This window comes from Parus major, chromosome Z (assembly GCF_001522545.3).
Source record: "Parus major isolate Abel chromosome Z, Parus_major1.1, whole genome shotgun sequence".
Taxonomy (NCBI): domain Eukaryota; kingdom Metazoa; phylum Chordata; class Aves; order Passeriformes; family Paridae; genus Parus; species Parus major.
In genome coordinates, this window is record NC_031799.1 from 16,020,451 (window position 1) to 16,036,226 (window position 15,776).

Consider the following 15,776-nt stretch of genomic DNA (forward strand, 5'->3'; position numbering starts at 1 on the left):
ACACACACACACACACACACATATATATATATACACACACATGCATGCACAAAAAGGCAACACCCTGAGGTTAAATTATCTTTACAAGAAAATTCTCTTTTATTAATTCTATCATGGTAGAATCTACAAACCCCACTAGACACTGGGGCCCCACTGCATGATGTGCTGTACAGACATCTATTAGAACTCAGTTACAGCCCAAGAGAGTTTACAAATGTGTATTTCTCCTACGATGCACATAAATACAGTGTGGCTGTTCAGTTCTTCAAAACTAGTCTGAATAATACCCTTGAGAGCACAGACTATCAAGAAATTACTATGATTTGAGTTTGACTATTCTTTTTTTTTTTTGAAGACTAAGTAGCACTTCAGCTTAAAAACATTTTGAGAAGCAGTGTATTAAAATGCAAACATCAAATGGACTTTTAAAACTTATAAAAATAAGTCCAGCTAAAAATTAATAAAGCTTTTAACTGCCGAAGCAGTCAAAAAAGGAGTGCTTTTGCAATGGCAAACTTTTTTTTTCCATATGGGAAGAGGTGGGGTAAACATTTCAGTTTAGCTTTAAGCCAAGGAAATTAAATCAGCCTCTCACACTATGAAGAATAAAAAATTGGTGGGTCTTCTCTCTTTCACCCATCTCACAGTGTTTTTTAGTGTTGCACATTGACAATGACAACAGCTCGTCTGACACACACACACTCGTTAATTATTCTGTTCTACTGCATTGCGTGATGCACAGCTGTTGACTTGCACCCATTGCAATAGATACTGCACATACAGAACAGAGGCTCAGCCCCAGAGCTTAGAATGCATGTGTAACAACAAAAACAGCAGATGGATGCAGACAAATTCCAAGAAAGATATAAAGCTGGTCAGAATATTCTCAGCACAGTGGCAGATAACTGCATCTTATATATCAATCTATATAAAACAAATAAATATGGCAAACTTCTTTTGAGGCATACACAGGATGAAGATGATTGTTTAAGTGTTAGGCGAGCAATGGAATGTATCATCATAAACAGAGTTAGAACACTTCACATAGGCCTGCAAACATTCCTATTTAAACGTTTCTTTTCATGAGAACTGAAATAATGAATAAAGAGCACTCTCTCTCTCTCTTAATATGCAACTGGATTCCATGAGGAATCCCCAACCAATCAGTCCTCTTTTTTTTTTTTCAACCTCTAAAAAAATCCCAACAAAAACCCCCTGCAACCAAACCAACCAAATGCTCCCCCCTCCCCCTGCCCCCGGAAAAAACCAACAAAAACCAAAACCAACCACCCACTGAACAAAACCCCCCAATGCATCAACAGCATTTATCAGTCGAATGGGTACCATGTATGGGTCCTGTGTATTTCTAAATACTACAGTGGCAGTGACAAGTATAAAAACACAATTTAAGAGCATATGAATTAAAGGATTCACAAGAGTCTTATAATGATGGTTGTTTACTGTGAAGTTACTGACACATTCCCTCTGATCTGATTTCAGGTTTGAATGAGTAAGCTACTGAGTTGATAACCCTTTAAGTAAAAATCTTTAAGGTAAACTGGGAGCAGTAGTTATTGTAAATACAACACAACTTTTCTCAAAGCTACCAGTTGAAAATTATTCACATTTTTGCCATTTCCTGACCAAAAGCAGCACCTCCTGTTAATTTACTAAGTGCTACACTCCAAAATTAAGTTCATGGCATCAAGAATAGTAAAACATAAAATGTTTACCATGAAAGAATGTAAATATTAAAATTATTAAATAAATTAGAAGATTAAGGTCCCTAGGATCAGAGAGGAAGGGTCTGTAACTCCGCTTTTTCATCTGTATATTTCTCCCTCCCTTCTCTTTTTCACTTATTCTGCTCCTTTTCCACCATCTCTCCAGAACTCAACAGGAGATCAAAGGATGTTCCACCCATAGTAAATCAAGCTAGAGGCTGCCAGTCTGGAGAACACAGCCAAGGGGAAATGAACACAACTGCACTTACATCAGCAACAGAGGTTAATAATTTTTAAAGGATAGAAGTCACATTTTCACTGGTTTCACAATTACAAAAATGGAGTCTATGGTTAGGCATCCAATAACAAGGTTAAAATACATTATTCACTTTTTAAAAATAACTCAGAAGCTGCTTTCATTGTTCTAGGAAAATACTATTTTTTGAAACCTGTTCTTTTTAAATGTTTAAGTTTATTTTCAGCATGATTCAGTCTAATTTCTATTAACATGTCTGCAAGTGTAACAATATCCGTATCCTTTTCAAACTGTTTGAATGTGGGACTTTTTCCAGCGTTTTCTTTAAAAGTTTAGCTGGCTGTTTTATAATTTGTCACCTTTTGTCTTCTTTCAGCAGTATGTCATTAAGTCTTTAATTTGGCGTTTCCTGTTGTCTGCAGAGGGATATATGCTGTTTTAAATCCAAAGGACTGCAGACATAGATGGTGGGTAAAATCTGTGAACCATAAGTAAATTCTTATAAGGAACATACAAAAAAGATTGTTCTTCAGTCAGACTTAAGCCATTACTTTCTTCAAAAGAAGAAAAGACGCAAGTTAAGAAAAAGGCACCGCCAAAGACCTTCTGCCCAAATGTGCATCTCCATGAAGTTTCCTGCTGAGTGCATATGAATGCACAGCGATCTGGGAAAAGGATCCAAATAGGATTTCAAACATCCAAAAATTTTAACTCAAACATTTAGGTATTTCACCATGCTGCTATTCATTCATTCACTGATTTTTTTTGTCTTAGTTTAAAGAGATGCTAAACAAAAGGAGAAGAGCTCTACATGTATTTACATTCCAAAACTAAGCTCCCCTTACCACCCCCCTAGTCTGTCATCCCTTCATAGCTAAACAAACCGTAAAGTCTAGCCCTATGTCCTTGAAGCAAAGTCACAAACACAGTAACAGAAAAGTTTGGTCTTTCAAGAAAAAAAAAAAAAAAAAAAAAAAGACAAAAAGCGGTTTTAATCTATTATAGCTGCCCATGCTGTTTTGACACCACATTCAGATAATATGTGCAGACTGAACTGGTGGAGGAGTGGGATCAATTTCTTTATTATTTTGGCTCTTACTAAGCTTTATTCTTTGACAATTTCCCAGTCATGAATAGCTATTCCTGTCCTACTGCTAAGAATTGCTCTTAGATATAAGTGATACATTTACCAAAACAATTTTGCAAACAAAACCAGAGGCTAAATATTTTACCATGTAAAAGGCAGGCAAGACCAATGGTTGGCTCTCTGCAGCTGAGGGGTTTCCACATAGATGAAACTTGACAGACCCAGCCGCCTGTGCCACAAGCAGCTGCAGGGCCCTCTAAGAAGCTGCTGGGTGCTTCAGCCAGGGTAGGTCACACATTGCAAACACCAAAACATGCCAAATTTTCCCCATTTCTGACACAACAATACTTTTCACACAGTACACACATACTGGCAAGGGGCTGTATCTTTCCCAAGGAGGTGAGAGCCTAAACAACATTAGAAAGGCACATCATTCCATTGAGAAACAACACAGTACTCTGTGCAGAACTCTTAGAGCACATGTGTTGTCTCCGGTGGAAAAGGCAGAAATACCCCATTTGAAGCAGAGCAAAGCATGAGAACAGAGTGTGAATGACTCAGTGGATTACAAAGCAAGTTCCTTCACATGGAGAATACATTTAACCCACCTTCTCTAAAAGGATTCATAACAAATTATACAATCTTCTGTTTGTGAATCATATTTTAAACTTTTGTATACTATATACAGCTGAAAGATTTAAATGGCAATAATACTAGAAAGTTATTTATTCTTATTGTGAACATGCAAAATTATATATTAGAATCTACTCTTATATCTAAGAATATATTATTATCTATGTTACAAGGCCTCTGATGAGAGTGACAAACATCATTTTGGAAGCACTTAAAAAATGACATCTTTTAACATTAGATTAATCTGTTGAGATCATTGTCACAAGGATGATAACTTGAATTGCATCCTGCTCCATTTCAGTTCTTCATGTGAAACATTGCTAAGCACCACCTTTTTGAGTATGAAACATGCAACAGAATTTTTCCTAGGCTGCTGCTAAAATATACTAGACTTTCTGACCATGCCTGTGATATGTGTTTTGCTTTGTTATTCACATCCAGCCTTAAAAACTGAAGGATTCCAGAACCCGACTTTCCATCTGGCTTGTTTGGAAAAGTTCTGGCCTTTTCTGTGCCAAAAATACAGGAGTTTTATGATCTTGAAAATTGTACAGGTTGAATTGATTTCAGCTATCAAGTATGAGGCAGAAATTTATAATCAATGTTTGTACATCATATTTAACTGCTCATGACCAGCACTGTTGTATTAATATCATTTTTAAGAGTCCTCATTTGTATGCTTATTATTTCATAAATATACGAAAAAGGTTTTCTGAAGCTGTATCCTATCATGAATCCAAAAGGAAAATTCTCCCAGAAATAATCAAAATTGTTGCAAAGGCAAATCTATGTGGAGAGAGTATTCTGAAAACATGGAAGTACTACACCTATTCCGTTCAACTCCCCCACAGACTCTTACTAAAAGCTTTCCTGTGGTTTAGCTAAATCCACTTTCAAAGTGGACTAAAAAAGATACTCTTAACATCCTCTCAGAAAGCTACTGTAGAAGAGCTATTCCTTGACAGATATTTTGGGCTAGTTCTTCATGTAGACAAGCCTTATGTGATACCTTTCTTGGCATAGTTCCTAATGTTACATCATCCACCACAATGCTTCAGTCTTTTGTAAACAAATCTGTGGCAGACACAGGTATGCCTTATCCCAAGACCTCTAAGCTCATGTATTTCTCATCCATAGAAGGCTTTATGCATATAAACAGCTTTTCATCAAGAATTTGTACAGAAAATGTGAACTCTGAGCATCCCTTTGTCATACCCTGAAGATTGTGATTAATATTCTTCTTGTGTACAAGGAAATTTTCCATTCAAATTAAAAAGGAAGTTCCCTAGCTGTATTCTTTTTAAACAACAAACATTGAAACTTGCTGTTTCAATCTAGGAAATTATGCATTTAGAACTCTAGAAACACATAATCTTTAGGACACAACTTGAAATTGTTCTTTTCCCTCATCTTCATAATAGAAAGTTACCTATTCTGAAATAGTAGTTCCACTGCTAATCCAAAATGTAACATGGTGCATTAAACCTGTTCTGTGATGATAGAAAACATGTGCAACTGCGCAGATACATCCATCAAGAGAAAGGCTTCCAGTAACTCTAAGACAGAAACCAGCAAACTCTAGAATCCAAAGGGAAAATAAAAGAAATAAAATGTAATTTCACACTTTGTCAAATGAGAAACTACAAAATAGGTAAGTAAGACGTCTCTCTCTTTTAAAAAGCAGCCAACTTTGCTAGCCAGCTCACTCCAGCAAAAGTAACAGAACATCATTAGGTAGCCTTCATTTCCCATATTATAACCCTCTCTTGTCCTTATCTACCAGCATTATCAACATTGCATTAAAAGATGATTTTATTTCACTTAAAGTTTGAAACTTTTAATATGGAGTTGCAATAATTACTTGTGTTTCATGTATATATCATCAAATGCATTGCAATATACATTAAAGACGCAACACAATCATTGTTTTCTTATCTTCATTAACAATTTCAAGAGACATTGGCAAATTGCTGTTGTTTTGGGACACGCTAAACTGAGTTTGAGCACACAAAAAGCAGGTATGCTCTCTATTCCGTCTCAGAGGATGGTAAGGCTAAAAAATGTAAAATCATTTATTAAAAAAATGTCCTCAACATGACAACACAAAGGGCACTTCAGAAAACAAAACTCTTCTGGACATCATCACAAGGCTCATGACCTGGTTAGAGAAGATGCTCAAAGGCATGACGTGGGAAGCCTTGAAAAAAGATACATGCAGTCATACACCATGACAAAGTGATTATTTTTTTGGACTCTACAGTCTGCATGATTTCCATCTGCTGTTTATTCGTTCTCTTCACCCTCATCCACTCATTTACATTTTGTTAGAAATAGACACATTTTATGTCTAGCTGTTTTACAGTCCAGCTTTGTTCTCTTGCTTTGCTCTCTCCCACCCAAACTCTTACAGCTTCTAGATTTTTCTAACAGCTCTTTTTCTACACTGGTCAACCTGGTTGCTAAAGTACAGAAGACTACCACAGCAGTTCTAACTCAGACCTAATCATTGAGGCTTTCTCTTCTTGCATCCAGCCTCCCAGACACATCATTCCACTGAACCTTTTCATCTGGCCTATAGAATTTTGATGTTTTTGTAGGTGACAGAAACATACACGGTGAAAGAATGCAAATCCTAACTAGCCAACTAGCATGTCCCCTGTGAAAGAAAACACTCATCTTAGTCAGCAGTGGCACTGCCTGGCTTATTCTTCCTCTACTCCAAAAAAATCTTTCCAAGAGTCCATTGCTATTTCTGGGTCCAAAGCTGGCTTGAACATTACTCCTTTGCAATCCATATCTACAGATTGCGCTTCAAACCAGTTGCCAGAATACTGTTTCTGTTTCACTATTTAAAGCAAGATTAGAGCTCTTTCTCTAAAAGTAAAGTCTTAGCAGTGAAGTCCCTTCACATGTTAACAAGGCAACTCCACACCAATTACCATCCTCTGCTCCTGAAACATCAATAATGTTATAAAAGCCAGAAGCACGTAAGGGGGGGGGAGATAGACCTACTTAAGCAGACTGAATTTTGTCCTTTCAATTGCCATTAAAATACAAAAATAATTACATTCATCACTTATCATAGGGCCCTGTTTTCTGTAAAGATGTTTCCTTGATTCCAGGCAGCCTCTGGAGAATGAGCTATGTGCTACATCATCTCTATGTGTAGGTTAGACCTAATAAAGAAAGCATAACGCATGCAATTTGCATGATACTCTGTGACAAAAGCGGAGATCTGCTTTTGTATCTTCCAATTACAAAGAGAAAAACTCTCACTTTTAGTTTAACTTTTTTGCACTGGAATTCATCATTATCATAAGGCCGTTAATTACAGTGGGAACAATGCATGGGGCCAAACAGACTGAGAACCCCCCCGTTTTAGGGTTTTACTCCTGGTTAGGGGCCAGTGTGTTTAGGCACCTTCAGAAGGCTGCTGGTGAGGATTCACAGAAAGTAGCCTTGGATAGGTCAGAATTCTTACCGTGGTAAAGAGTGATTAGGAAAACACAGATTCTTAACATCAGTCAGCAGACATGATACCTGATCTCATGCTTTTCTGATTACCTGCCCCAGGACACCTTTGTCTGGGCCAAAGGGTATTTTAGAGGGAGGAAAGCAGCTGCAGCCGTAGCCACCACTATTTTATCTGCGTCCTGTCTGGAGTTTAAATTGTGTGTGTCATACTGACGCAAGACACTAAGATGGTTCAAGTGTTGTGCTAATAATGCTTAGTGATTTTGGCAGGAATCCAGGAACACCCTGTACAAAGGAAAAGCTAGACAGACTATGACAATTTTCAACAGTTTATAACTTGCTCAACTCTCCAAAACTTTTCAAGGAGCTGGCAAAAGACTCCCCCCACTTTCTACCTTTCTTTTTCAGAAAAGGAAGTAGCTGCAACTGAAAAAAAATAGATCCATTCAAACCAGGAAGCATATATTGAAAGAAGTACAAATAGCACAACAAATCCGCCCTTCCCCTGAAAAATTCAGACACTATCTGCATGATAAAACAGTAAGCAATAGTTCCTCATAATAGTCAGTTATCAGCCTGAAAAACCCTTATAAGCCTTCATCTTGTAAAATCCCAGTTCTCCCATTCTGCAAAGACATTTCAAAAAATGCCAAAGTTGTTTTAAATGTGAGGAGCTCCTAACATGAACTTGTTCTACTGGTAATAAATCTATCAATCAAGATTACTACTTAGAGTAACTAATTGTATAGAGATCCTCATAACTCTGAAACATCATGTACAGTACTAGGCATAAACAGTGTTCACCTGAATCTTCAGGACACTATCACTACCTCACTTTATATACAGAGCCCTTAATCACAAACTTTCCTGATGTGCCATATTTTTGCAAGGCATATTTGCAAAATTCAGAGGGAGATAAAAAATCCATTTTAGTTACAGAAGCAATCAGTTTAATGACAGGAAATACATTACTGCATGATAGTCTACCCAAGACATCGGAAAGCTATGATTTTTAAGAAATGTTTTCTCTATATAAGCCTTGAACTGACCTAGTTAGAACCTTAAACAGAACCGGAATTATTCTGTAAACTTTTAAAGGTCTTGCCTGCAAGAATACATTTGCACAACTATCATCCTGGAGATGTGTCTAGTCCAAACTTTAACAAATTGACAAACACCATAAGTGTTCCCAGAAAAGAAATTTGTTTAGAAGTTTCAGATCCAGGTAGTTTAATGCCTGGTGAGTGAGCTTGAGCAGTTTCATTACTCAAATCTCAGGAGGAAACTGACAAAGACAAAAGTTGATCTACACTGTGCAGAAATGGGTTTTGAGAAAGGAAGCATTAAGGTTATTCAAGCATCGACTGGACTGATTGCCAAGAGCGTCCAATAGATTAACTTACTGGACTTTGACAACTCTCTAAATTCAAAATGTAAAATGCAAGGACAGCCACTCCATATGGCACAAAGCCATATGCAGGACTTAAGATTAATAACAAATACCTCAAAATCTGTGTCAAGCATTTAGTTTCAGATAAGAAAAAAAAATTCCTCTTATGTTCCAATTTGGCAATGCATAAAGCACAGGTAATACTCTTACCACCTGGCATACATAACTCAGTTCTTAAAATGGGCTCTGTTACACACAGCAGTAAGTTTAGGAGGAAAAGAAAAATCTAAGATGATCATGACTCTTTGCCCCTAAGTAAAAAGAAAACAAAACTCAAAACTAGTATGCAGTAGAAGCCTTAAGCATTTTCAAATCTTCACTCTATTCATAAACAAATAATCTATGTCGATGAACCTATAGTTTCAAAGTTCTTCTGCAAAAGATAAATGGACATAATATGAACAGTGAATAAAGCCCATGAATTTTTAGTCACCTAGGCAGGCTAGGCTTTAAGTAGTGTTCTTATAACTAATATATTTCCCAACATCTTGTATTGTACATCAACTCTTTGTATTCAGTTAAAATCTGACAATTTTATTTAAAAAAAATGCTTATGAAACATATCGTGCCTTGAAAATGAAACTCCAGCACAATAGATCTGTCTTCACTCTCTGAATTATTCACAGACAATATCCTGTTCATCTCAATACAATTTTATTCTTACAAAAAACAAACAATACAACTGGTTTGGGGGCTGGGGGGAGAGCTGCATCCCATCTTGTCCTAACCAGTCCAAAGCAATTCTACATGGGGAGATTCCTCTGGATATTATTTAGACTTCCTTAATGAAATTCAGGTGTAATCCCTAAGGCTCTATAGCAAAGAGTATCTTTAACTCAACTACAGAATACAGTATTTGCCAAAAGGAGATTAATTATGTTTAGATGTGTCTACTATGAATACCAACAAGTCTAGAGTCTCTTTAAAATGCATTTCAAAATTCATTGAACTGAAAATTCAGTAGTGAACAAAATACAAGCAATTTATAAAATACACTGGGAAATCCAGTCTATAAAGTCTATAAGGACTTTTTCATTAGTTTTAATTCTAATAAAGTCAGTCACAATATGAACTCCCTCTCCAGCCCATAGAAAATACTTATGGGGAGAAAAAAATTCAATTCTACTCCCAGATTGCCACAATGCAGTCTCTGGTGTAATCCAATGAGGTTTTCCACCAGGACACTCTGGGGCCCAAAAAACTCATGCCCTTTAATTTGTTTCTTCTCACGTTTTTCCTAAGGAGAAAGCTTTATCCACCAATACTATTTTGGTAAAGTTTTACGTTTCTTCAATAGTTTTCATGCAACCTAGATTAGGAGTAGAGTAAAAGTCAAGCCCTGCATCCCTTTTGAGCAAACCTCTTTTCCAGAAGCCTTCGGATTTTATTTTTTTTTATTATTATTCTATTAATACTTTCAGCTGTCAATCCATTCTCTCGCAATCTGGGACAGTAATGTACTCAGAGCATTCCAGTAGTCCGCAGGGCCTGAGACTGCTTTTTGTTGTCAGACAGAGCACATGAATAAGAAAAGTAAAAATATTGACCAAAGGAAAATAGACGGCTATTTCTAAATATAAAACTGTGAATGGACATCATACTAAACCACAGACCTTCCCTTCTTTTGAATCAGGAAGATAAGGGAGATGATGTTACATTGTGCTGCATATTTCAGGCAAATATCCTCAAAACCAGTTGATATCTCAAATTCAGATTTCCAAAATCCTGAAAATAGGCAGATAATGAACAAAACAGACATTTTGCAAAAAGAAAGCTAACAACCCACTGACATAAAGGGCAAATGAGGCATTTATAGAGTCAATCCATATATGTGCTTTTGCACGGAAACTTAGTGCCAAGAAAAAAGAATAAATTTACATCATCTAGAAATACCAGATATTTCAGAACTTTTCTTAGGTCACTAAATCAACTTTATGTTTATGTACACAGGCACTGCATAACCTAATGCAAGTGTCTAAACCCCAAAAGCAGTTATGCACCAATTGTAGTCCCACACTGTACCCCTACCTGTGCCCAAATTTTAAACAGTTTAAAATCACAGGGGAAGAAAAAAACACAGAAGCATCAACACTGACAGTCCTTGATTATCTAAGCATAAACTATTAATTATTAAACCCTTTATTTACTGACAAAATGAAACAATATCTTCACGTCTTTCATCACCTTAGTGTGTTTATTTTTCTTCTCTGAACACTTCAGGCTTGATCCTCTTACCTGATTGTATGAATGCATGCTCATGAATGGTGTAGTTGTGGGGAGGGATCTCTTAAACTAATAGAGCAGAAAAAGCCTCAAAGGAATAGTGCAGTACAAATACTTGTCTAGACATAGGAAAGTTAATTTAACATTGAAATGTGATTTAAACAAGCTTTGGACACAAATCCCTCAAAAAGCTAAGCAGCAAGTTTTATGTTGCATCTACATTCATAATTATACTACAAGTCTATATTTTGAGTATTTTCTATTACAAAAGGCTACCAAGACAGGTAAGTCTGACTGAAGAGGTAATTAATGTACTTTAAAATTTTCAGTATTGTTAAATTGACAAAAGCTCTTATATTCCTGACCCATCTAAATTTTCAGTTTTAACAACGGATCTCTCACCATAACACTTTCCTTCCTACAGACCTTTGTGAAAACTCACAGTGATCTGTGCTAATAATGATTTTTGTGCATAATGGAACAGTAGATCACTGAGAATTTAATTTGATTTTAAAAACAAGAGTAATAAAGTCATTCAGGTTCCTTCATAGCAGGAGAATGTATTCCCGCATCCAGTAGTACAAAACCACAGAAAAGCAAATAGATAAGAAGTCAGCAGGAAAACATGAAAAAAGCAGTAGCAGCTATTACCTACAGAGCTCTCTTGCCTCTCTTTATATATGAATAAGCAAACTGTGTTAAGAGAAGTGTTTTTCCCAGTTCACATATAAATTTTATAGCTTGTCAGGTTCTAGGAGGAGAAGCTTAATAGAGATAAAACAGAAAAATCCTACTCCCTGAAAAAGGAACCATTCCAAACTGGGAAGAGAACTGCAAGGGTGATCAGAAAGGAAAGACTGCTCTGCTTAAGCACCATAGCTACAGAGAGACGTACTCGTGATGACCAAGAAAATGACCCAGTGAGGAAAAAGACTTTGTTTCTGTTCTTCTCAGACTTAAGGTCCAGGAATAGCTAACCTAATTTATGTACAAGTCTGAATGTCAAATTCTTCTGGCTGACATAATAAAAAAAAAGTATTCATACATTTTTCTAATTAACAAACCCTTTTAGAACTCATAAACTGGTAATTAATCAGATTGTCAAAAGAATATTAGAACATACCATTTTTGATTTTTATCTACACACAGAGGATGGGTCTGTCACCAAATTATTTTATCAAATACACTTTAATTTTGCATTTATTCTTATTCTGACAGGTATGGTATGTCCCAGCTTGTAAAAAAACAAACAAACATAGTGGCTAAAAGGAATGGTGGCAACAGACACCACCTCACCTCACCAACCCAGTTCAAGCAGTACAGCCAGTAAAAGTAATTACACAATAATGTAATATTCTAAATCCAAAACCAACTAATTTTCACTGGCTGCTCTTCAAAATTCTAAAAGTAACCTGCAAAAGAAGAAAGATTGCATACAGAGTCTTATACAAAGACTAAAAGAGTAAAAATATTCCTCCATTATATTAATTATATTATACCACACATCTTATTTATTTAAAATAATAATGTATTTTATTACTCTTTATAGTGCAAGATGAGGAAGTTTTTTAGACTGCACCCTTTAACTAGTTAATTTTAATTAACGTGCTTAATTTTTCATTTATTGGGGGTTTTTGCTGAAGAAATCTACCCACTTTGCCAGGAATAAGCTTGGATTTTCAAAAGGCGTTTGTGATGCACTCTTGCCCTGCAGTAAACACAGAGTATTTGAGATTAATTCCTGAAGGATGCCATAGTTTATAAAAACTGTGAAGAAATCAACAAGCAGACTTTTAAAAAATGCAGGCAAGCCTGAAAATGAGAAGAGACCTACCCTCCCCTTGCCCAAATGGGGCATCTAGGGAATGTGGCATCCTCCTTGTGTTAGGGAGATTGTCACCTTGTCTTCTTTCCTACGTCCCTGGGAACTTCCTTATGGGCTGTGTCTGCAGACACATGTAGTGTGCAATAAAAGGCTAATGAAAAAACTCATACTCTGTTAGAGTTTCAAAGCATCTTCTTTTTGCCAAAGTCAGTAAGAGCAACACTCAAGACTTTAAAAGAGGCTATCCTGGTTTTTATATTTTTCAACCAAAAGTCCAGTGTGTTTGATGGGAGCATAAAGGCAGGAAAACAAACTGAAACAAGCTATTTTTAAGGGGAATGCTAGGGAGAAAAGAAGAATTTAGTCCTTAAACAACCATGCTAAAGGGATATCTTTGTTAAATTAATAAAAACACAGAAACAAAAACAAACAACCAAACAACTAACCAACAAAGCCAATCCATGTTCCTTTAGTTACATAAGAATTTCGCATATTCACATATCAAGGCTTTACATACAGCTCTGACATCAGCGTCTGATGCTGTCCTCTCACTGCCCTGCCAAGGACACCAGTGGGACAGACTCTTATTCACTTAGTTGCCTATTCCAACACGTGCAGGACTTTGTTTTCTCTGAGACATTGACATCAGGATCTTTAGCAAAAACCATCCAAATAATTTTAGAAGTCCAGTTTCAAACTAACCACAGATAAAAGGGATGCACATTAACAACTGGTCATGCTCCATGGCAACAGTAGCCTGTGCACAGACTGCCCAAACCTCTTCTTCATTCCTTTGTTTTTACCTGGATAACTACACCATTGTACTTCCTTTATCTGTATCCTGACTCTACATTTTGTATGACTCTCACACAAACATCAGAAAGAAGACAAAATCCTACTCTCAGATCAAAGGAAGGCAAAAAAATCTAAGACCTGCTGTCTCTGCTTTACTACAATTTTTCCCCTTCTTGTCACCTTGACATTATTTTATGATAGACACCATTCTTGGCCATAAAGATTCTAGCTGTCCTCTAGTGTACCTTTCACAAAATAAAATGAAAAAAGGGGAGGTAGGGGGGCTGCATGTTCTTCCAATACTTTTTCCTGTAAGGATAACTGGAAATTATGGAGAGTAGTGGTAGTTCCTTCTAGAAACTGCAAGCATGATCCTAGAATACTGCTGCTGGGCATTTCTATGGAAGACCTGAAAACCTAAATGTCATCACAGTTATACTTCTTTAAAATTTAGAGTTTATCTACATGTTCAGAAAGGCCTTGCTCCCACTGTACATGTGTCAGGCAGGGCACAGCTGTAAATTGTGGTGATCCAAGCCAGACCCTTACACATTTGGTTCTGCAATATAAAAAACTCACACCACTCCAGGACAACACAACAGGAAAGACTTGAAGTCCTCTAAACTAGTAATGAAAAATAGTGAAATAATAACTGTGATTCTTCAGTACTATTTAGGAACTTGTATTTCAATAACACCTAGAATTCTACCTAAGTGTGATCACTGTAGAACACATATTCAGGATTAAATATAGTCCCCATGCTAGTACCTTGAAATCTATGAGCTGCAGCATTCTATATAAGAACTCTCTGGGAAAATACCTTTATGGACTTTTAAACTGCAATGCTCCATTCTCAGAAGGACAAAGTCCTGAATATGAATTATTCTAGTTCAACTTGTCCTGGAATTTATTTAAATCAACATGTTAAAAGGATTTAACATGTTAAATCAACATATTAAAAGGATTTTTGGGGTATTTTTTTCTACTGACAATTTTTTTAAAGCATGCAGTACTTTTCATTTTACATTTAATATTTTTTGAATGCACTTCACAGTTTTTGTAATGTATGCAAATACGTATTAAATATAGAAACTGAGAACTGCAACCTTATCCCAATGCCACAGAAGAAATAATTTCAGTCACTATATAGATGGTTCTGTTTCTGGATGCTAAGGACTGATCAAATTCCCAAATTCCCAGAACAACTGGTGAATGAATTTCATCATGATTTTAAAAGGCTTCCACCCTCTCAATTAAGCCAAGTGAAAAGCACTTAAAGGTTGCCTTCAAAATGAGGAACGAGGAAGTAATGAGATTTTTGTAATGGGTTGTGTACAAACTGAAGAATTCCCGATACGTAATTGCATACTGTTATATAGTATGAACTAGTATGAAAAGCAGTAACACTGGAACTGCTTTTACTACTTATATGATAGCCTAAAACACTAAACACATTGGAAAAAAGGTCAGTAACTAAGACTTTATTTTAGCAACTCTGTTTCTAGGAAGACAGCTAGTGGAACAAACTTAGGTGCATTTACAAGAAGGTATCACCATTTGTGAGCACACAAGGGTATTAAAACAAGTATCCACACAATTTTTAGATGCATTTTTCTTGTTTTGGAAAGACACCAGACTACCCAGTCTACTTCATAGAGCTTGACATAACTTAAATATACCATAACATTATGTGCCTATTTATTTTGCTCTAAGAAAACCTGTCCACTATGTTCTCTTTGCTTTTCTTTTTGGAGCAGAACTGAATGTAGTTTGGTAACGCTTTTATATTATTTAGTAATACATAAGTTGATACTCAAATATTTATTAGTCTTTGTGTCAAGATAAAGCTTCAAGTCTGGATTTTTTAGCACTTAGTTAAATGTTAGATGATGACATTTATATTACAGACTAATTATGGAAAATACATAAAAGGAATTTGCTTGGACATTATCACCAGCATCTTGAAAATGTGTTAAATGATTATGATGGACATTGCTTGACAGGGCTAATAAGGCTGATGGACATAAGTTATTTCATTGCATACTAATGCTGATGGCCTTAAAACTATAATTTCAAAAAGAAAAAATAACATATATTTTATTTATGTGTATGTAATACATACAGAAACATTTTTTTCCAGCTGAGTCAATGAATATTTAAGAATTAATTTTCTACAACAGAAATTTACAACCTCATTAGACAAATTAGCTAAATAGAAATAGTAACTACACAGAAAATTGTAATTTGTAAGTGTACATAAGCAAATTAGTATTCTCAGACACCAGAAAACAAACTGCTATCCAGTGAAG

At 35.9% G+C, this 15,776-nt stretch overlaps 1 protein-coding gene across 3 annotated transcripts in view; it reads right to left on the minus strand.

Annotated features, from left to right (window-relative positions):
• The window catches only part of ARL15 (ADP ribosylation factor like GTPase 15), a 218,233-nt gene that overhangs the window by 76,892 nt on the left and 125,565 nt on the right, over positions 1 to 15,776 (minus strand). The window contains exon 7 of one of the 3 annotated variants that reach the window (XM_033520245.1): positions 2,360 to 2,458. The exons of the other annotated variants lie outside the window; for them this stretch is intronic. Coding sequence (XP_033376136.1) covers positions 2,375 to 2,458 — 84 coding nt within the window. The 3' untranslated portion in view covers positions 2,360 to 2,374. Of the gene's footprint in view, positions 1 to 2,359; positions 2,459 to 15,776 lie in introns of those variants that run through there. 3 annotated transcript variants of the gene reach the window in all.